Source organism: Cariama cristata, unplaced genomic scaffold (assembly GCF_000690535.1).
Source record: "Cariama cristata isolate BGI_N322 unplaced genomic scaffold, ASM69053v1 scaffold2443, whole genome shotgun sequence".
Taxonomy (NCBI): Eukaryota; Metazoa; Chordata; class Aves; order Cariamiformes; family Cariamidae; genus Cariama; species Cariama cristata.
Genome location: NW_009606461.1, coordinates 1 through 24,078, shown reverse-complemented (window position 1 = coordinate 24,078; position 24,078 = coordinate 1). Strand labels below are relative to the sequence as shown.

At 36.3% G+C, this 24,078-nt stretch overlaps 1 protein-coding gene across 1 annotated transcript; it reads right to left on the bottom strand.

The window, feature by feature from the left end:
• Nucleotides 1-4,473: 4,473 nt before the first annotated feature.
• CSE1L (CSE1 chromosome segregation 1-like (yeast)) lies at nucleotides 4,474-23,238 on the bottom strand (the record flags this gene model as incomplete). The annotated part of the gene is made up of 22 exons (XM_009696362.1): nucleotides 4,474-5,006; nucleotides 5,696-5,927; nucleotides 6,753-6,899; nucleotides 7,328-7,409; nucleotides 8,531-8,616; nucleotides 8,825-8,922; nucleotides 9,654-9,862; nucleotides 10,373-10,523; nucleotides 11,427-11,524; nucleotides 12,105-12,208; nucleotides 12,372-12,508; nucleotides 13,268-13,329; nucleotides 14,087-14,171; nucleotides 15,552-15,754; nucleotides 18,200-18,265; nucleotides 19,004-19,133; nucleotides 19,230-19,397; nucleotides 20,772-20,864; nucleotides 21,776-21,883; nucleotides 22,139-22,229; nucleotides 22,547-22,692; nucleotides 23,137-23,238. Coding segments are annotated over 22 exons (2,688 nt in total), but the record flags the coding sequence as incomplete, so codon positions are not given.
• Between the last annotated feature and the right edge of the window lie 840 nt (nucleotides 23,239-24,078).

The following is a 24,078-nucleotide window of genomic DNA, read 5'->3' as shown; positions in this document are numbered from 1 at the left end:
ACTCTTCTTTATGCAGCAGCTTAAACAAGGTCAGAGACTTATTTCTAGCTAATAACTTGTAAAATATTTGAAAGTTTAATTTTCTTTTATGAAGGAAACTATTATACAGTATTTTCAGATGTTCATGTAGAAATCTGATATTTGTTATTAATATATTTTCTTTGTTAAATACTTACTTCAAAATACCCCTTATATCAGGCACAAAAACAGAGTGCGAATTTCTCTTTATAGCTTTTGAAAATTAGAACTTTTTACTAGGAAGCTAAATATATGAACTAGCTGGGCTAAAACCCCTTTGTTCTGCTTTTCTGACATGTTACTCATTTGTAACAAAATATCTTTAACTTCCTATTAAGATTTATTACATTATTATTATTTTCTTCTATTCTCATCTTGAATACAATACAGCAAGTCCAGCATAAGCTTTGACCTCACGTGAACTAGAAGTTTATTATTTAGAGATAAAATTTTTAAGCCTATAGTCACTTTGCAACCAGCTGTCAACAGAAGTTACTCAGCTTTTCATGTAATAGCTGGCGCCTATTATTATAGCCCATATTCCCCAGGAACACCTCAAATTTCCTCTAAATTACATTAAAGGCAACAATGACTTCATTTAAATAAGCATAGGTAGAAAGCTAAGGGGAAATAAAGCATTTATCCTACTTTCTGATAGCTGGGTAGATTTATAGACATTTTTAAATTTTCACAGAGAAGTCATGCCTGGAGCATATCTTTGTCAGTTAACAACTGCACAATTTTAAAAGCAAATGCCTGAAATGGGAGAAAATGCCTTTGTAATATTTCTGCTGAGGGCTAAAAGAACACGCACGACTCTTGTCTTGGGTTTTTTTTTTGTTGATGTAATCTGCAAAACAGGTAACAGGTATAGGTACTGAGAAATACTGTTGTTGCTATGAAGACAGGATTAAGCTGTTTTAAGACAAAAATCAATGTTTGACATTGGGGAGCTTTGGCACAAGGAAACCGCCCAGCCATTTTGGAGGATGGGGTATAGCTGTATTCAAACTAGCTTTCCATGAACTATTGTGTGCAGTCTGGCAGAGACAGCTCTGTTTGTCAGGTGAAACAATTCACTCCACCAAATATAGCTGGATACCTAAATCTCCATACTGCTACAGCCAAGCTGTTTTCATTATCCAAGCTAGTGCAGGTGTATAGATGCTGTGCTGCAACCTGCTTCCAAAGTTTTGTCAAAATGTTTTCAAAATTATTCACCAGCATTTTAGCAGCGTTTTTGACAGCTAGAAGCATGCAGTCTTGGGACTGATAAAGGGAAGCTCATTGAATGATAAACCTTTTCTGCACAAGACTCAGTGAACTTCAGGGCAGGGTGAAGAACTGTAAACAAATAGATTGCTGTGACCAGCTTTGAGCCAGAATCTCACACGGTGCCTTATGGTTAACTCGTGCTGGTGACAGCACAAAGACATGCTCTGATAGCTTTAATCTGGCCTACGCCTTCTTGACAATATTACGGCTCTCAGGAAGGCTGTTCTCGTGGAAAGGTCATGGAAGGAGTACAAAAGTACATGCAACAATCAAAGAAGCACAGCCTGATGGAAGGCATATTCAAGCAAGCTACTGAGAGCCTGAAGAAAATCAAGTTTTCTGAAAGCAGAAGTCAGCTGAGAGAAAGAATGTGCTCTGGCCTCATCAGAGAATTTTTGGAATGAAATGTCTGGCTCACTGGGAGGATGACTCTTATCTTAGCACATAATTATGTGAAAAAATAGAGAAACAGAACTTTGCTTTAGTATGTGCTGCCAACATTTTATGCTGGTTCTATTGTGGCCCATTCACAACCCATGAAAACAAGAACATGTACTGATCTTAAGAGTGGTGGTGGTTTTTTGTGGTTTGTTCTTTGCGTTTTTTTTTCCACAAACCAACAATAAGGTATTTCTTCTGCTACAAAAGCCTCAGAACATTATTTAGAAGCTGACAACCACAAGTCAGTCAGTAGGCTCCACAGAAGGACAGTAGATTAGAGTTCTGTGGTGTAATCTTTTTCTCCTTGACTTTGAATAATTTTCTCCTAGTCCTAACAGAGAAGCAGCTACTTATTTTCAGAAGTATTTCAGAAGATCTGGGGTGGTGGGCAGAAGTTAATTGTCTTCATTGAATTAGATGCTCCCAAATCCTCAGAAGATCCACTGACACCAGGCGTTTCCAGCCCGAGCTTTCTAAAGAAACTGGTATTTGCCTAACTGTTTAACAAGTAATACACCAAAGGGTGGCCTAAAGAAGTTTAACAACCTTGCGAAAAACTGTTACGACATTGCTTGCATCAGTTTCCACTAAAATTAACAGATAAATATAGCTGGAACATTGTGTTGCCTTCTGAATCTTGAGAATGGGAGGTGTCAGAAGTAGCAGTAAGGTCTCCACCTAAATGAAGGTGAGGGCACTACTGATAACATTTGCTTGTACTCTGAAGCACAAATACATCTGCTTGCCTGCATTACACTTGAAAAGTTCATTTCCCTGAAAGGATAAGTGCTCTATATAAACACTTGCATGCCTTATGAAATCTGCAGAATATGTCAGGACTAAATAACATGTCACTAGCAGTGCCACAGCCATAGCCATGTCTACAAAGTCTAAGTTACTCAATTCTGAGTGAACTAAAGGACAAGTATGCCACTAGTATTTGCTGATCTGAAGTCACTTAGGCACTTAATCACATGGAATGTCTGTCCAACAACAAAAAGTCACACATTGCAGGAAGTGCAAGATAGTGAACATCAAGATTCACTGATAGTTTTCCACTCAGAAGAGCCATTTTTCCTTTGGCTACCTCTCAAAAAGGTTCTGGCTTGTTGCTGTAAATCCTGTCCAGTTCCATCTATGTTGGTACTGGTAAGATAAGAAATACCAGTTCACTTACATGCCTCAGCAACCTGTCCCCTAAAGAAATCTTGCTTAGAACTCCAGAACTAAGATGGTCTAATACGAGCCCCTTAATATTTCATAGTGCTGAAGAACCCCATTTCAGCACAAGGTTATCTAGCATACATGCATGATAGGCTGTCTACTTGAATAGAGGCAAAGGTAGCATGTCAAATTACTGTTACATGACCACCAGTACCAGTTTAATTTTGATTCTTTGAGGCTGACAGGAAAAAAAGGTCTGCAAGTTCTCTGTAGAATTGTTCTCCCTATTATCCAAGGAAAAAGACATAGCTGCAGAGCAGAGTTCTGAGTATCCTTTTGGCTTGCAGGTTTTGAATGACCACAGCTCAATTAATGTTGACATTCGAGGTAGGCATTCAGTTCCTTGCAAATGTCACACATATCTCATGTGGTTTCAACCTGCCTATTGAAATTCATTCTGCAAGGCGCTTCGGCAAACTTGTAACACACATCACAGTTTCTCTCTTCAGCATTAAGGCAGATGCTTTTCATGATCACCACTGTATTATTTCACTCTTGAGAACTGCTTTCACTTCATACCCATGAACAAAGAGGGTCTGACACTGCATGACAGACCAGATTCAAGAAAACCTGTTGATGTCAACTCATTTAATACATTTTTAGGCACTTAGTAGTTTAAATCCATTGTCTAACAAACAATTAATTTCTTTTTATATTAAGATACAGCCAGTGTGCATTCTCACATGGCAGCCACAGATACTAAGGAAGAATTGAAGGACAGCTGATTCTGCCCTGTTTCACCCTCAGTAAATTCAGTAACTTTCTTGATACAAGGCCCAGCTTCAACAGGCATTCCATTACAAAAAAAACCAGTCCTGATTCAAGTCATCTGCAGAATTTCTGTGGACAAGTAACTAAAAAAAAAAAAATAAATCTGTCATGTATGACATTGCTTAATATCACACAAGTCTGAGACTTCACTCTTATTCAGGAGTTTTTCAGTCTCTATAATTAGATTTATTTATATCCCTGCAGTATCAGTGCTCTAAAAGCCTATGGTCTAGTAGTTCAGTGCCCAGGCCAAGAACACAGTAAGGTTTAGGCATTTAACTAGTCACTTAAACAGCCGTAACTACAAGGTAAACTGATGCATTTAGAATTCAAGGCTACCAAACCTAATCAGTACATTTATGAGTAGACAGGGAGAACATCCGAATTAAGTTTAACTGTAAGATCACTGCTTCAGTTTTAATATATCACTAAAAATCCACTTGGAGACTGATACCTGCTCTAAGAGGGTATATTAGTTGCTTTTACTGCACTATACTGACATGCCTTGTTCAAAGATAAGGGGTGCACCTGTTGATGAATATCAAGAGTGATAATAGCTTTGGCTCTTCTGCCAAAGTTTCAGATTTGCTCTGTATGATCCTACAATGTATTTAAACTATTACTTAAGATAAAGAAAAATTCTCACAGTCCCACTATTTTATATTCTACCCTAATTTAAAACATTATCTTTTTTTTTTAAACCAACTACATTCGTCTAAAACAGTAAGCGCACAGTGACAGGCATTTTAAACAAGTACTTCTTATTTATTCACAATTTAGATAAAGTTTAAGGAAAGACAAAAGAAATACAAAGGACAACATCAAAATGAAAAGGAATTTTAGTGACCGAAGTGAGTTTCTACAGCCAGTGCTCTCCATACATTTCAAAATGTTATCCAAACACTGCAGAAGCAGATTTCAAATAAATCCCATAACAAACCACTATGATTATTCCCTTTGAAATTAAACTGGGAATGGAAGTTAGCCACCTTTTATCTATGAGTACACAAACCACCAAATTCTTTCAGTTTCTGCTTAAAGCCACATGTATCTTTTAAAAGATGGATTCTGCAATACATTTTCAAGTAGCATGTTTCATTTTGTCTGAGCTCTGCTATAAAAAAAGTCAGTGTCAACCTTCTGTATAACAAAACAGCTTTTGATCTTGCCTGTGGAATATATGCAATTCAGAGCAGTGTCACACTTGCAGCTTGGAGGTATCCTTGGAGATACTGCAACGCTTCTGCATTCAGACTAGTACTCAGCATTGATGGAACCTTAAAACATATGATAGAGCAGAAGTGTCAATGTGTGTATACATTAAACTACTGCTATATCCTGTTAATCGCTCTGTCAACATAAGGTACAAAGTCAAACGACACCCTGAGAGCAGCAGTTTTTCACCGTGAAAGCAGTTTCTGGAATTACAATTCCTGATGCTGGCAGTTTTACATACTACTTATCTGAATCAAACATGAAAGAACAGTAGAGAAAACCTTCCGTTATTAAAGCAGATATTTGGATGCAGCAAACTTCAGATCTTTCATGCAATCTCTACTTACCAAAATCTTGAACAAAACAAAAGACATTACGGGTTAAAATGGTTAACTGTAAACTTGTTTACTTTAATGTGAGTTGCCTGAAATTTCCTGAGTACATACAACTGAACTGGAAACAAGTATTAGTTATATACTGACAACTGGATAAATTTTCATTTAAGAAATGGCATATTTAAGCTTACTGCTAAATTAAGTAATGTGAAAATACAGCCTTTCTAAGGTTACTAGGGAAGAAACCTTACAAAAGCTGTATTCCATTAAAGAATAAAAGAGAGCAATACCTTGCATTCTGGTTATGACATACTTCATTTTGCTGATTATGAAACATTAGCAAAAGAGACCCATTATCAAAAAAGCATTTCTTTGTAGAATTTAGCATTAGCATGCCATGTATAAAAGTCACCTACCCTGCCTGGGCATGCTGTAGACAGTTTGTGAAGAGACTGTGCCAGATGGATTCTAGGATTGTTCACCATTTGACCTACAGGATCATGTTCTTTTTTTCCAGCAAAGGCTAGCTGAGAAAATGCAGTCTGATACCCTGGAGTATCTTCTATGTCAATGAAGTGTTCTTCATCGGGGATAGTGTCATCCTCAGGCAGTTCAAAGAGGCCAATGAGGGCCTGCAGCAAAGGAGTCCTATATGTAAAGAGAGGAGGCAAAAACGGAGTACTTAAGATACGTTAGGACAGGACGTATTTTACAAGAATGTTCAAATTACTTGAAACTCTTTACAATTTAGCCCTTGCAGGTACTTGCTTAGCTACTAAAATCGTAAGTGCCCAAACTAAGCTGGACTTGAAGAACTGTGGATCTGTGTATTTTATAGGCATAATGCAGGTGCTCATATTAAAAGCATGAACAATGTATTTATTTTTTATCAGGTCAAATTGTCATGAAACATACCTAAGAAAAGGAATTCTTTTCCAAATTACACCTTTTCTAAGTACATTAACAAAAAAGAGGTTCTAGTTCAGGGATTCAGTTATTGTCACTAAATTCAAGCCACATGACATCCTAGAGTGCCTTACAATCTTCCCAGATGGCTTTCGCTAAAATTCTACTGTCAAGCTAAGATCTTACAGTCTCTCTGTCAGGTTTTAAGTACGCTCAGGTCTCCTGACTAGTAGAACAGTCACAAGACAAAACTGGGCCTAGCTTTTCAGGAAGAATACAAGCTAAAAGAAAGTAGTGTATTTTCTTAAATGCAGTCCTAGCTAGCCCCATCAGTGCTATCTCCATCACAGAAATCTCAAACCAGTTCTGGCATATGCTTTGAAAATACAGTTTTATTTGTTGAGAAAAGAAAGTGGTATGAAAAGTCTGAAATTCAGCTTCATAAGAATAGCAGGCCTGAGGAAACCACAATGGAGTTTATTTGAAGAACATACTTTGATGATAGCTCACATCTTCAAAAAAATCTAATAGCCTCACTAACAGAACTTGAAGAAGTGTTCTACATACCACAGCTTGGTGTACTCAGTGTCCATCATAGGAGGACATTCTGTTAATATTTTTGTAATGCCAACAGCACAGATTTTCTTTTCAACTTGTCCAGACACTTTCTGGATTTCAGGAATTATAATTTTCTCCAAAACCATTCCAAACATCCTATTATGAGATTAAAAGAAAAAGTATTAGAAAGCCGTATCAGCCTTAGGGTGACAAAAGAAAAACAGAAACAATATGAATCACTAGGAAAAAGGGAAAACCAGATAATTTGTTAAGATGCTGCCTTGTCACAGTGGATGCCTGGTAGAAATTGGAGCATACAAATTTTTCACTAACAGAAAAGAATAAAAACATCTTTTTATGACCTGCTAAGGAGATTAGTATCTTGAACTATCAACAGGGAACTGTGGGCAGCAAATCAGAACAATTGCTAGATAAATAAATCAAGCACATTAGAAGAGACATTTGGCTAGTCAAATTAGTGACAAATGCAGTTTGCAATTTTAGCTAAAGGAGACAACTATTTCCTACTTTAAAAGATAAAAATTACTCAGCAGTCTGAAAAAAAAAAAAAAAATCATACTAACTTTGGCTGTATGCTGTCAAATATTTCCTGCAGAGCTAACGCCCCATATTTTATGCAGTACAAGTTAATGAAGACTAGGAAACCTGTAGCAAGAAAAAGGTCAAATTAAAACTCAACAGGAAAACAAAAGAATAGCTTTAGAGTCAGCAGCAAAATGCATTCTAACAAGTTTTTCAAGGGGACAGAAACGGCAATATTTATAAATGTTCAGTTTTACTGAAGTACATTAACTTGCTACCTTGAAGTGTTCCTAAAAACTGCTGATCTTTTCACCTACCACAACACATTAAAACATGGCACTAAGACAACTAAGAAAAGATTCAGTCCTTTTTCCCCTTATAGCAGTTATAAAGCATTAGAAAAGCCATTTGCAAATTTTTCAGATCAAGGACCAACAGAATTCTTCAATGCTTTTAGCTGAAAACTTCATGCAATGCAGTTTTTCAGATCAGTTGTGAATCCTTTTGCATGCCCTTTGTACCAGAGCACAGATGCAATGCATTAAAAGCTCCACCTAAATTTTGTTTGTGGAAGACCATTACAAGCAATCCTATCATTCTTGCTCCTATCAGGTGGCATTAACCAGATTTTATAGGATTAAGTAAGAGACATTGCATAATTTGTGTAGCGATAGTATCATTAAAATACTTTAATCAGTATGACAATCCTTTTTTTAGGAATAACCAGAATATGTATTTCAATAATGTCACAGCTTTGCTAGTTTAACATAAATCCTTACCAATAATTTAAGTCATATTAAGGCAGAATGACATAAATGCATAGAATATTTAGCAGTAAGAACACATAACTATATGTAACAAAAGAAAGTATGGTCAGTATTACTGTGTTGTGCGAGAGTGAAAGTTTGCTGGTATTAGTTGAAGATTAACTGGAGACACTTTCAGACAATTAATGATATCACAGAGAGTAAGAAAGTACGAGGAATACACAAATATCTTTTCCCTTATTTTAGTTCCATTCCTTCAGTTTTCATGAAATTAAGTGTCACCTGCTGTGGCAACTGCCCTATATGCCACCCTTGATTACACAAATAATTTGAAGCAAGTCACCGATGTTAAGAGTCATTAATATTCCTTCATCCACACAATCACAGGACACGATAGGATACTTATTCAGTACAGCTGTATGTTCTGAACTGTTCGCATCACCAGGACTGAAGCTTTTCACATAGCAAGGAACTTACTTTTAATAAATTTTGTTGTTTTGGAATTTTGAAGTCTTTGGAATAGTAGAATGAAGATCTGTTTCCTGTACTGGTCAACTGATTCACTGGAAATTTAGAAGAACAGTTATTCAATTCATACTAGGATTTTAATAATGTCACTTCATAGAAAACATGCATAGAATTGCTCAAATCTATTTTACTGATAAATGTGACATTTTTCAGTTGTTAAACATTAACTATGAAGTGTACAAACATACCAGATATTTAAGTTTACAGATACTAGTTTTGAATGTAATTTCAACTCATACTCACGGAGGCATATGCTCTATAATACTGTTTAGAAGATAGAATCCTTGATGGTCATTAGCTTTAGAGGCAATCAACTTCTGGAATACACCTAACAATCCAGGCTGCAAGCAAAGCAAATAAACAGTATACAACAGTTCTTCGTATGTGATCTACCAGAAAGTTGGCCCTTACCATCTAAGATGTACAGCAAGGCAAAAGCTTTCATAACCTAACACAGGATTCTGTTTCTGCAGTTAAAGATAAGGAAGACAGATTTCTATCGGGACCAAGTGATGTTCGTTTGAGCATTAGGATTAACCTTGATCGAATGAACACCAAAGGCAATTTGAACATGCATGTCTGCTTCATCACTGGCATTGTCTAATCAAGTCTGACTATAGCAGATCATGCAACAGAAATAATAGAAGTGAAGTATGCAGAATAAATCTCCCACTGAATTCACTAATCCTCAGATCTCCTAACATTTTGGCTCCTCCTCACTCACTCTTCTCAGGACTGTTCTGAACAGAACCTCAGAGTTTTCCTAGTCCACAGTGTTCAACATGAGGCAAATGAGACAGGCAAATTGTGGAAACCTACGGGCTTGCAAAAACTAAGTGCAGGAATTTTACATCTTAATTGACAAAATCATGGCAGTCTAGGATTTATCTTATCCACAAAATGGAAAAGCATCCAAAAAGACTGCATTCTACGTAAGAACGATTAATTTAAAGTACAAGCACAAATTCTGCACAAATCCAGCTATTCACTAAAGGAAGAAGTTCCTCATCATTTTTCATCTTAAATCAACATGCCCAGAGGCAAACACTGTGACTAAGTCAATCCAACTTACAATTTTGTCAGCAGCAGCACTTGCTATTGTATTGGCACCCCGCTCTAAATAAGCCTGCAGGAGTCGGACCAAAGGAGGAATGTTTCCTGTCCTTTCCCATAATACTGGCTGAAGTAGATGAGGAAATAATGCCATATAGGATGATGGGATTTCATTTTTATGCATTTCTAGAAGTAGGGACATCACTTGAAACACGTATGGAATGAACTCTGGAAAAGAAACGATGACATTTACAAATTCAGTAAATGTGGTCACTATCACTTCCTAGGAACCACAGATCTATTGACTGAACCTACAATTTTATGGTATTAACACAAGGATTCCGACAAATAAAACACTGGAGAAATGTATCACTTCCCAAATTTAATTATTCCAAAAATTTGCAATCATGGTATATATACAGTTTCTATTTCCTCTATTTGTTGATGTTTCAGAACATGGAAAACAAACTACTAGAAACTACGCAATATAATTAAGAATAGGAGGCTTTGGAGTAGTGATTGATAGATATTTTTAAAATACAGTTTAATTTAAAAATAAGTTAATACAGTTGATATACACTATGGAAGAACCCAGATGCTTCCTAAAAGTGTTTATTAGGAATGTGAACATGCTGCATTCTCACTTGAATTTCCTTTGTAACAGAAAACTGCCATGAGGTGAATCATAGCAACCAATTATAATAGAGGGTGCACAAGCACTTACTGATTTTAATTTACCTTGCACATCATTCTGTAGTATCTCAGTGAACACCATAAACAAAGCCTCTTCAAAGCTTCCAACGGCATCAGGGTTTGCTTTGCATGTTATCCTTATCGACAAGCATATTGATTCAAACATGTAATGGTTAAAGTGAGGTTTGCTTGGATTCTAAAAACAAGTTATGAACAGGTAAGTCAACCCAAACATGCAGCCAAGTCACTTATTTAGCAAAATATATTTTTTATTTCAACTGAAGTCTAAAGTAGCAATTCAGAATAAGGATACTTATGACTCGTATATTAATATGCTAATGAAATTAATTCCATAGATAAAAGCAAACATAAAAACCTTTAAAGCATAAAGGAGGGGTGTTTTTTATAAATATTTTAAAGACAACAAGTGTTTTTCAGAAGCTCTACATAAACTAGCAAGCAGTTAAAGTATCACAAAACAAAAACTGGAAAAAATTATTTTTCAATCCTGTAAGTGTCTAGCCAATTCTTTATTAAACACTTCTTACACTCTGCAGCTAAGTTTAAACTATACAAAAGTAGAAGTTTTTTTGGATAGTTGAAGATACTCTAAAGCATTCCCTACTGTTAATGTCCAAGGAAATGAGCCCAGCCTGAACAAGAAACTCAAGAGAATTTTACCCACCAAAAGCAGGAGGGTAATTTGTTTAATTTAATCCCACATCTCAGTGCCTAAATTTAATATCTGGCTCAGAAGCTTCATGAACAAATAATAAAGGAGTTGTGAGAAAAACAGATTATTGTAATGGTGGACTCTGCACAAGCAAACTTTTGTACTAGAACAAACTAGTATTACAAAAAGATTTCATATGCTGTTTATAAAATTCAGATGAGAGCAGGGGAGAATGATTTGAAAGTATGTCCTAAAAGGAAGACAGTACTTCACTGGAAGGCTGTTTTAACTTGTTTTAGTCAGAAAACATTGAACAATTTACAGTATTCTAACAGAACACAAACAACAAGGTATGCATAAATCTTTAGAAAGACTGCTCTAAAAGGTAAGACGTGAACATTTTGCTCAGATAGGATGTTTCTTTACCTTACTGACAGCCAGAAGTTTCTGTGTAAGCTGTGTGATGACAGAAGGGATGTATGGAATTATGGATTCCTGCAGCAGAGAAAAACTCCTCATGATGGCTGCAAATAAATTGAAAGTATTATCTTCTGCAGACAAATATACACTGCTGTCATCCATCATATACCTAAATCCCTTACCTTTCACTATTAAATCAGATCCCAAGGAATTAGGTACAGTAAGAAAGAGCACCTGCTGCAAGAGCAATCAATCTATAACCATGACAAAGGATAAAGCAAAGCCGCATTATCCCTGTTCTATAGACAGAGCACAGAAGATTAAGCAACTTTGCAAAGACCATCATTTATCTTGGGCAAGTCTCAAATCTTGGCATACTATCAGCCATAACCCACTCAGATCTCCTACTGTCACTGCTCAGGTAGCTGTCCTGACTACAAAGACTACTATTTGAGAAATAACGTTTCACAATACCATTATGTTTAGTGTTTCTCTTTGGTATCACAAATTTAGTCGAAGATGACTTAATACAGCCTGGTAAATAACTGCAGGCTGCACATACCTCTTCAGCATGTTTGCATAAACTAGGTTTTTCAAATAAAGATTTCAGTAGCCTGTAACTATAAGCCTTTACCTCAAGTTAACAAAGTTACTCTTATATTGCAGAACCCATAAAGCCTTTACCTTTCATAATGTATTCATTTTCAGATGAGCCAGGAAGTGTCAGGGCTTTAAAAAGGTTTGTTAATAGCACTTCTACAAATGGTGCCAGTTCTGCAGCTGTAATGCTGTTAAGTAAAACACAACTCTTTAATGATGAAAGATATTCACAAACTTCATGCATTTTTCAATATTGTAATACTAAGAAATAAAAGATCCCCTACAGATATTTTTCATCCTTAATGGACAAAACCTATGTAGCAATGAATTTATTTCTGCTTCAAAACTTACAGGGTAGTATTATTTGTCCCCCTCATGGTAAACAGTCTTTCAAGAGCATGGGCTGCATAAGTATGGACCACAATACTTTCTGCTTGAAGATGATTGATTAAGAGAGGAATAGATACCAACAGTTGTTCTTTAGGTACCTACAAAAATACAGCAACAAATTATACGTATGTTACCTAAAAATACAGATGGTTCAACACTAGAGCATAACCACTCTGAGCTCATCAGCTACAAACTGAAAGCTTGGCAGAGGAAGAAAACTTAGAAGACTCCTCCAGGTGCTAAATCACACTTTGACAACCAAGAGGAACCTATTTCTGTCATCGCCTGCATACTTCCCCTGAACATCAATGTTACATTTGATTGTCAGTAAGCGCATATATTCCTAATGTATATTTCTTTTTCCATTTTACTTTGTCTTAATGGGCAAGTAAAAAAATATCAAGCTTTAAAAAATCAGATTATTTCATAAGAGATGAATAAAGGTAATCTAAAACTTAGAAATAATATTCAATATATTTTCGTACTGCATCTCACAAATCAGAAGAGGTAAAGGATGAAGTTGCTGTACTCTCTTTAAAAACTACTGCAATGATACGAGCAACCAAGTATATTTAGACCAACATTCACTTGAAAAAGTCTGAGCATGTCACAGAACTAAGCACACTAAGCCGTTCGGTGCTCCCGCAGCATATGGATAGCATATAGACTACACGTTAATTGGATATTTATAACAATATCACTTACTTTCAAAACTAAAAATTCAGCATGAAGTGTTATGTATGACTATCAAACACCTGTTGAGTTAACATATGGTGAAGTAAGATAAATTAGGCTTGGCAAGTATAAAATAACAAAATAGAATATGTTTTTACCAGAAGAGTAAAAGAAAAACTTACTTGGTTTCTAAAAATCATTATATATTTGATACCATCTGCTTTTAGCACAGGGAATTCATTCACTGCAATAGAAAAATACGACAATTTTGTTGATACTTTTCATATAAACATGATTACTGAACATATACTATATAGAGAGATGAAATTAAGTCATGATTTTTCCCCTCAAAAATAATGTACACAATGTTTTTCTATGTTGCTTAGTTTCTGCATTTCTGTATGGGCACTGTTAGACAGAATATCAGTTTTAGGTACAAATCACAACCCAGTACCATTAAGTGTACAGTCCAACTCTTTCACTTGAAATTTCCCTTTCTGGCTCTGATTTTAGCAGCATCCAATTACATATTCCAAGACAACCCACTACGTTCCAAATATCATAAAATAATTGCTGAAGCACGAAATAAATTATGTGCTTAAATCTCAACATTCGTAATCTCATCAATATGGGCTGATACATGCTACGGCCTAGCCTTCAGTATTTTAACTTCTCAGGGTTTTGTATAGCATAAAAGTTTGCCATAAGGTTTCAAATAGAAAAATCAAATTACTTTGATTCAACAAGTTTAAGCATGTAGCTGATAGCAACCATGTGTGTGCATGGTCTGATCTTGTAAATAGCATGCCGTAATCCACCTTTGTTTAAAAGCTCGTTCACTGGCAGCCAAACAAATCTGAATTACTTCCCATGTGCCAGGTGTTAACAGGCCTGTGTCTCAGAGATTATGCTGATACATGAGTGCTTGAGCCTTAGGAAACAATGGTCACTGTCAAGGTTGTAGATATATCACAAAAAATGCCATATCAAAATTAACTTACCACTAGCAGACTTTAAGTCAGGCTGAATGTGATTCACAAAGAATTCTGTCAGATTAACAAGTTCATTGGCTTGTGTTATTCCATGCTAGGAAAAAAAAAAACCAAACACAAAAAAAAAACAACTCTAGTTTTAGATGTTAACATTCAGCTTATTTTCTTACTAATTTTTATGTGCTTTTAATAAAAGGAATCTAAAGTATGCAAGCATGTGATGAGATTGATGAAATTGCACTTTAGCCGAGAGCCATGCATCTTCTTTTTTCTTAACATTTTTAGTGTCTAGGTTTCAGCTGCAGTACTATTGAGGTTACCAGCTCTGAGTTGAGGAATAATAGGACGTAACACAGTAATAATCAACAAAAATTTCACATCGAAAATATCAGCATCTTACTAACTTGATACTTTTTTTGTGATATGCCTTTTAAAAAGTAAAAGTTTAGGACTCAAACTCCAATTCTGAATTACAGTAGCCAAATAACGACTACTTAGCCTTCTCTTACGAAAAATGCAACTAATTTTTAAAACAGGATTTTCACATGGATATTTATCAACCAAGCGTTCTAAATGATGTTATCCCATATTTGCACTAAATAGCACAGAAAAAGAAAGATGTACAACTCAGCAGTTTTCCAATTGCTAGAAGACTCTGGTTTACATTATGCATCACTATTATTAGCAATTGCCGTGCAGTAGTATACAACTAGAGTTTCAGGAAAAGACTGAGAACCTTCAGCAAAATTGCATAAAGACACTGTACAACATGTTTTACTGTTTGCCTCAAGTCTGTCTTGTAAAGCCACTGAGATTTGAACTATAATAACATTTAAAATATTTATTAGTATATTAAAATCTGTTCTGTAGGACATTTGATACAATACTACTGTTTCCAAATACAGTTTAGCTCAGGTGTGGCTTTTCAATATACCCAGCCTACTAGTTGCTTTCTCCCAAACAAGTAAAGAGATCCATTTCCAGCCATCATTAGCATTCACATGCTGTTTCCAAATCATAAACACACTAATAACAGGAAACATTGGGAAATATAATGACAAGCACTGTAAGTCACTTAAATTCCTTCTAGTCTGCTTAAGACTTCTGATCTTCTGTAAAGCTAAATTTGGCCTTCCATGGCTTACAAACTCTGGCTCACTACCACTTAAAAGCTCAGAGGTTCTAGACTCAAGCTAATTTTGTTTCTTTGCGTGGCTGCTTCACACATGCTAACAAGACCTGCCAAATGGTCACACATGGTTGTTGACTTTGTCCAATCTATCTGAAGATCAGATACCACCAAATTACCGACTGTGATAGGATTCTATAACAGACAACTTTTAATCTAATCAACATTGAACTGCTACAAATGCAGTTACTCCCTTACTGAAGTAGCATAAAAAGGATTGCAGTCCTCATGTACACTATAATATTTGAATGCATATAGATTAAAATGAATAGAATGTAGAAGTACCTTCTGTGTTTGAGCTTTGGATGCCAAAGATGTAACAAGGTAAATAGCTGCATCTTTGTGCTTCCAGTTAACAGATGGATTCTTGGCATATTCTTGCAGCATAGAATTAACATATCCAGAAAAAATCCCTGTCACAGGTCCTTCAAAAAATTTGCACAAGCCTCTGACTAGATCACAAGCTGCTCTGCGCCTGGTGTCAATATCTGCATGAGAACCAAAGATTCTTTGGATATGAGAAAGTATACAGCTTTTCATATTAATAAACATAATTAAAAAAAAAAACAGTTCCTCAATCAATAAACATAATAAAAAATAATATACAGCTTCTCAAGTTATAGCCACACCTTATGTTAATTATTGCAATCCTCCACACTGATGCATAAGAACACATTCAAGTCTTTTACCATCATAACGGACTATTTGTACAACAACAAGAGGAATGGACACCTACCAATACTGCATGCATATTCAAAGGTTTTGCTGCCCTCTAAAGAAAGTTTCAGTAAGCATGCAGGGGGAGGCTTTTCACTATCTTGACAATTATGCACCTGAATGTACTGGGTCTGGCTGGGATGGAGTTAATTTTCTTCATAGCAGCCCATATGGTGTTGTGTTTTGTACTGGTGACTAAAACTGTTGGTAACACCCCAGTGTTTTGGCTGTTGCTGAAGAGTGCTTGCACAGTGTCAAGGCTTTCTTTTTTCCTTCCCAGCAAGTAGGCTGGGAGTGGGCAAGAAGTTGGGATGGGACACAACCTGGACAGCTGACCAAACTGACCAAAGGGATATTCCATGCTTTTTACTCAGCGCTGATGAGGCTGCACCTCAAATACTGTGTTAAGTTTTGGGCCCCTCACTACAAGAAGGGCATTGAGCTGCTGGAGCATGTCCAGAGAAGAGCAACAAAGCTGGTGAAGGGCCTGGAGCACAAGTCTGATGAGGAGCACCCGAGGGAGCCGGGGCTGTTTAGACTGAAGAAAAGAAGGCTGAGAGGAGACCTCATCACCTGCTACAATGACCTGAAAGGAGGTTGTAGTGAAGTGGGGGTTGGTCTCTTATCCCCAGTAACTAGCAATAGGACAAGAGGAAACAGCCTCAAGTTGCACCAGGGGAGGTTCAGGTTGGATATTAGGAAGAATTTCTTTACTGTAAGAGTTGTTAAGCATTGGAACAGGCTCCCAAGGGAGGTGGTGGACTCACCATCCCTGGAAGTGTTCAAAAAATGTTTAGATGTGGCACTTAGAGACATGGTTTAGTGGGTTTAGTGGGCATGGTGGCGTTGGGTAGATGGTTGGACTTGATGATCTTTGAGGTCTCTTCCAACCATAACAACTCTATGATTCTATAATGTCATGCTCAGCAATAACATCTGAGGGGAGAGGGCTGTTGGGGAGGTAGCCACTACTCAGGGACAGGCTGGGCATCAGTCTACTTGTGGGAAGTGGTGAGTCGTTGACTCCCCCTCCCCATTTTTCTTCCTCTTTCTTTCATTTCAACTGTCCTTATCTCTGTCCACGAGTCTTCTCACTTTTACTCTTCCTTCTCACTTCTCTCATTGCAGCAGAGTGGGGAGCAAACAAGCTGCTGTGTGATACTTAGCTGACAGCCTGCCACGTCGAAACAGTATATTTTTGTTTACATATATATATAAAAAAATTCTGTAACTGTTCCTTGTTTCATGAAAGGAAAAAAAAAGTCAGCATATTTTATTAAAGGCCAGCTAACAGAAGGAAAATAAAGCAAGCCAATTTAAATACAATAGAGGACATTTCTAAAGTAATCTCTGAAGAACACAAATACTTCTTGCCTCAAATCTCTTAAAAGCAGAAGTAGCTAACAAATAAAAGCTTCACAAATACCTGAACTGCAGCCAATCCTGGACAAGAGTGATAAAACATTTGCTTGAAAAAAGTTCAAAACCATTTTCCTCCAATTTTGTCCTCTACTGCAAGCGTAGAGTGGTTTCTTAAATCTGTTATGAAGTGTCATTAATCTAAAAGTGTCAGTCAGTAAACTGTTAGTGGCACAGAATAGCGTATAGAATTGTGATACAGATCTAGATTTGGTTCATTTGTGCTCTGACCTGGCTGAAGACCAGACAGCTACAATCAGAAAAATCAAGTAGCTCTGTTAGCACAACACTGTGTTTTTCAGTACAGTTACTGTATTGGTTTGAACACTGTGCTGGCATGTAAGGGCTGGCTGGTGTCCAGCTGGCTCGATCAGAGATTTGTATGCAACACCAGTCAGAATTTCAGTTTAAACATGATAAGACTACTAAATACAGGCACACTCTCTCCATGTTATTTAAAACTCTACACATAGGAAGTAAGTACACAACTGTGGCTACTATTCAGCATTGATTTACAGGCTATATTTGCTGAAATGAGAATGCATGCAGTGCAAGAGACATACCAATCCAATTAAGGAAAAAACCCTGTAAGAACATTGTTCAAAACAAAAAGACACTGTGATGGGCATATTGTGACAGTAGACTTGGTCAAAAACTGGATAAAAATCTCTTGGGGTGGGGGTGGGGAGGAATCTTCCCAATTTCAGAATTAAGTTACAAAAGCTTCAGTAAATTCCTTCATCTCTTTAGAGCTATATTTAAAGACCAAGTATTCTTAGTATAAATCTGTGGATTACCAGATCCTTCCAAATCCCTTCTTATATATTCTTCAGAGTTATCTTCAAATGCTTCTTCATCAGCAGCTGAAAATACAAAATACATAGAAGTTTAAATAGCGAGGTATGTGGTTTTTATGGTAAAAAGGTGTATTATTATCACCTCGCTATTTTTTCCAAGTACTTTTCTATAACATTAATAGAAATTAATGAGAAATATCTAGCTAGACTAGCCTGTTTAGCTTGCTCCTGCCCTACAAATTAGTCTTTCGTACTCATGAGCTGATGTATTCCTGACTTTAAAAAAAAAAAAAAACAACCAAGAAAGAAAAAAAGATGACATACTCAACACTAACTGTATTTAAAGAGGTTTCCAGAGTCATAGACTTAAGAGAGAGAAGCTTCTTATCACTGCAATACATGTTTACTGCATTTTAGATACTAGGATCAGTATCAGCTCATCAAAACTTGGAGAAACAGGCATTACAATTTAGTAGGCCTGATATCCATGCCTATTTAGGCTCCTTGAATTATTCCAATACTCACTTTAAGCATTTTAAGCATAAAAAGTGATTAGTGGCACATGACCTACACTTCCTATAGTGAAGTGTCAAATTGAAAAGTGAGATAGAAAAATTATTACATATATTCATACAATTCTACAAAGCCCATAGGACAGCACTCTGTCGTGGAAACTTGGTTTTGAATCTAGTACTAAAGTACACAAGAGGCAATTCTCAATTCTTAGTCCTGCAAAGCAACATATCATTATAATCTCAGTTAGATTTTAGTGTGCCTTTGAAAACTTAAGTTTCAAAAAGTTACCTCTAAATTCCATATTGGGAACAATAACTTTTTCACAGATGCTTGTCAGTGTATTCTGGTCTTCAAACAGATGTTTGTAATGTGGTCTCTCACAAACTGAGGCCAGAAACTGGATTGCATTACTAACCAGCTAGAACACCACAAACACAACATATACAGTTTTAGCATGACTGACTGATTCACAATTCATTATTAAACTTGACAAGATCAGTTTATAACAACTTACCAAATCATATTTCACTTCCTGGCCTGTTGTGACTAACAGATTCCAGATTGCTGTTACAAAACGTGGCAGGTAGGGCTGGAATTCTTCATCATATTTTTGAGCATATAAAGCAGCATTATCACAAATTTGTGATTTCAAGAGCTCCAGTAATCCGGCTTCCTCTTCATCCTCACATAAAACAAAACTAAGAACTTAAAACATCCAAACTTCAACACTACTTAAATATTAAAAGTATCAACATATTTGAAGGAAATATTTTCACTATTATTTTACCATGTTCTGAATAGGTGAAAGAAATCCCTCTCACGTCCTTAAAATTACTGTATTTTGCTGACTTGTACTGGAACTGCACTGCAAGTTATAAATCATATCTACATTTCAAATGAAAGTACTATGCACTTTAAATCATTGAGACTTGATAAAGTTTGACATGAAATTAATTTACAAATGTAATAGGAAAAAGACAACACAAGGCGTTGAAAAAAATACGTTTAGAAGACACTGTATCTTGCTACTTTAAATTGGAATAGTTGTAGAAGTAGTTCTCTCCCCTTCCCCATACGAGCACACATGTTTGTGGAACCACAAAGCAAAGTGAATTAGGAAATTGAGCTGGAATTAAAAAACAAAACAAAAAAATCCCACAAAAAACCCAAACAAAACAAAAATAACAACAACAAAAAAACCCCACCCAGCCAAACACCACCCCCATTCCATCTCTCCCCCTCCCACCAATCCCCCCCCACCTTTCAGTTTTAATGCATATCACTTCCTGACACAGTTCAGCACAGCTGCATAAATGTGTGCTGGGCAATAGCTCACAGATACAAGAGAAGAGAAAAGAGCAGCAAAGCTTCTTTCAGCAGCAGCGTTAGCCTAAAACAACCGTGAAACTATAGCACAGGGTACACTTAATATGCTTCCCTCTGTACGGTAAAGAAATTTATGGTTGCTTTGGCTCCATCATGTGGCAAACTATTGTACTCTATCTGGAAGACATCAGGGTTTAAAAATACAGAAAGCATGCACAAAATTAATTTGAGCTTTGGTGACTTGGTATCATCTTTCACCTGTGGAACTACTAATTCTTTTAATTAGATAATGACAGCAAATGTTAAACTGAAGTACTCAGGGATGTCACACCTTCGTGTTCAACTGTTTCAAGTTCTTTAAAATACCTTGTTTTCCAAAACATAGTGCATGAACCAGCTGAAAGGTATAGAAAATCTGAGCACTGTGACTCCCTAATGATCAGGTTACTTCAGCAGATGACCTTGAAAGAATCTACTTATTGATGAGTATCTGCAATTTGACTTCCGTGCACAGCTAGGTGTAACTGTAACTGAGATACAACTTCAAGAACTGGACCTTGAATTTCTTAGACAATAGGGCAACTTCTCTTAAACATCATTTCTTTATAATCATTCTATTCCTCTGTTTACCCAACAAAGAAAACATTGCATTGTTCAGAGTTAGATCTAAGCTCTCAGCCAACCCTCTCCACTATACAGAGGCAAACCAGGAGGTTTACACAGTACTTACATCAGTCTGCAAAAGTTTATTATCTAAAGTTAAAAGACTATGAAAATTTGTCATCCATGTTTCCATGTTGTCTTCAAAAAACTCAGGAAGATCCTGTGAAGGAAAAGTATAAATCTACATTTTAATTTCTGATTGCACTGCTTAGATAACATACCTACATTGTAAGTAGTATGTATCCACCTTATAATCTACTGAGGGACAACAAAGTATGGAAAACAATCTTCAAAACTAAACACTACCCTCTCCTCCTCCCAAATGAAAACCCTCCAGACACAGGCTTCAGAATACAGTATTTCCAAATAAACTAGTTGCTTACACCCCGTACAGCCTACAGTTTTATAAAGAACGAACCTCACTGCCTCTTACTCTCAGAAGAGAGCAAAAGCCTCCCTTTTAACTCCAGCTTGCTCTTTTGCCCAATATGGAAAAACAGCCCAAGCAATCAAGGCATGATCATCACGCTTTAGACTTCTATGTGTTGAGACACTAAATATATGTCACCTCAGCAAAATTTTATAATTTTTCATATAGTGCGTTTATTTAATAATGTTAGAAATTCAGACCCGATTTCAAAACAAAAAAACCCACACTGCTACCAGAATTACTAGCTACTATAGCGCTACAGAGCTACTAGTTTTAACTGATTTTCATCTACATGACTGAGTTCATGTCAGTACAGACATATTTATAAAGAAGCACAGTGAGTACAAACTCTGGCATTTGACTTCTGTCTTTCACAGCTCTTACTCCGAGAGCTACCCATACAGCACCTCCTTGCTGCGACAGGAGCTTAGATCCTCTTGAATTTTTGTTTGGATAGGGCCAAGCTAAGGTGTTAACCCCATCCTTACTGTGCCTTTACTCCAGTGTTGATGCAGACTGTCAACTTTTATTTTTGCGATAAAGCCTGGTCTTAAAGGCTGCCTCAAATGGATCCTATAAACAAAAGCATTAACAGCTTCGTGAGATCAAAGCAGAACTATTAGAAGAACAAGGAGATTCACCTGAAAATTTAAACTGTAGAACAGCTTCGCAATTAGTATGAGAGAAGAAAAGAGAACCTTCAAAGCACTAGCATCATTTGCATGTGTGCTGCAAAGTTCAATAGTTGCCTAGAAAAAGACATAAGATTCAGTCAAGTTACACACACACACAAACCACACTGACAAGAGGTACTGAAGTGTCATGTAACTTTTTTTTTTAAACCAGAAAATACAGTTCATTTGCCTCCACTTATTGATCCTGTCAGGTCTCACTTTATGACTTTAGTTCCAAAGCAACTATTCTTAAGTTTTTATTTTACAGGCATTCACAACAAGCAATTCAGAATGTAAAACTTGTTTTAGAAGTGATTCAACAAGAAATACCTTAAAGAGATTTGTCAAGGGCAAAGCAAAGGCATCAAGAACAAGTTTGATCTCTGTCCATAATTCATTTGACTTAAATTCATGACGGTACCTGACAAGTGAAAGAGAAATATGTGAAAAATAGAATACAGTCTTCACATTTATTACCAAATTAACTTGCATACAATTAATTTTTTGTACTGAACCTTGAAATAAATACTGTTAAGTAAACAAGAGCTAAACAACATCGTTCAAGACCATGCAAAGTGTACAACTGACAACCACCTAAACTTTTATCAAAAAGTCAATAAGCATAGTAGAAGCCACAATTGCAGGCTTTGTAAATCTACAAAATTAAATCTAATGGTAAAAATTTAGAATTGAACAGAAATTTTACAATCCATATACTAACTCCTTTATTTCCAATACCTTTTAAATAAAGAGTGAGCAGTGCGAAGGACCCCATTAATGACATGGAAATCTCCACTTTGAAAGCGATTCACCATTTCTGTCAGTAAGTCTGGCCATTTCTGAGGAAAGTCTTCCCGACCAATAATACTAATAGCATCACTTAACTGGAAAGGAAACATAACCATTACATGATACAATAGCAGGCTCCTCATTACAAAAAAATGCAGCAGTCGTGTCAGATGTTGCAAATATCTCAGAAAATGCTTGTTATTCTTGTCAGATTCAAAAATCATTGGGTTAAATATCTTCTACTATTCACCACACAGAAATAAATCTCACTTTAAATTCAATGTGTACACAGTCTCACTTTGTGGAATTACTGTATTTAACTGCCTAATGCTAGGACTTAGCTATAAGATTATACAGTAACTGCCTTTAAAATAAAAGAAATTAAAGTAGATAGAAGTAGCAACAACAACATACTTCAATTTATTTGGATCGGGATGACCTCACTGGTAATGAAACTGAGCTCTGTCAATAACCAGAGCCTCTAGACACGCTTAAAATATTCCAAAAGTCTGACAGACAACCAGGAATTGACATATTACCTGCTTCTGAATTTGTTCGGGGCTGCTAAGCATCAAGGGCACTATGTTGGCTTTAATGGCTATCCTGTCTGATTCACATATTTTGTTTGGTTCATCCTCAACCTAAAATTAAAACAATAATTAAGTCATGGAAATATCAGTATACTCTAGGCAACAAGCGAGTATTAATATTTGAGAAACCAATTGCTTATACTGATTTACACAACTATTACATTGTTAAAGAAATGAAGAAGATCTGTTAAAGATATTGCCTACAATGAATCTCAACAGTAGTACCTGAAAAAAGCTGAAAGAAGTTACGTCTTTCTGTAAAACCTTCAACTAGTTTTTTCTCCTTCTCTAACTGCGACTTTTCAAATCAGCAATTCAGCAGTAGTAAGGGTGTGTTCGTATGCCAATAACATACTTAAGTTTAACCAATAGTCTCCTCTTCCAGCACACCAAATCACATCTCTCTCCTCACTTCTGCCAATCTCAAAGATTTATTTTGTGCAAGCTGCCTCAAGCCATACTTTCTAGAAACTGTACATGAAGATGCAGGTTACACAACCAAAACCGTAACACTGACTTTAAGATTTACACAATCATTTCAAATATCAATCAGTTCAAAGTCCAGTCAGTCAGTAGTGCCAAGTGGTAGTAAACTACTAAGTTTCTACTAAAGAAATAAGAAGGAGGGTTGTCACCAACCAGTGACAGCACTAATAGTCACATTATCTGTGATGACAGTACTGAAGTTCAGAAACCTAGAAATTATCCAGCAATTAAAAGAGGTAAGCACCTCCAGAGTAGTTCAATGATCTTAACATGCCTTAAATCAGATGGCACCACTACACTCCTCCTCACCTCCCTTTCAACCATCTTGCCATAAACTTAAAGAAGTAACAATTTCAAGTTATGCTGAGCTATAACACCAGCCACAAGTGGTGTTCCCCAGGGCTC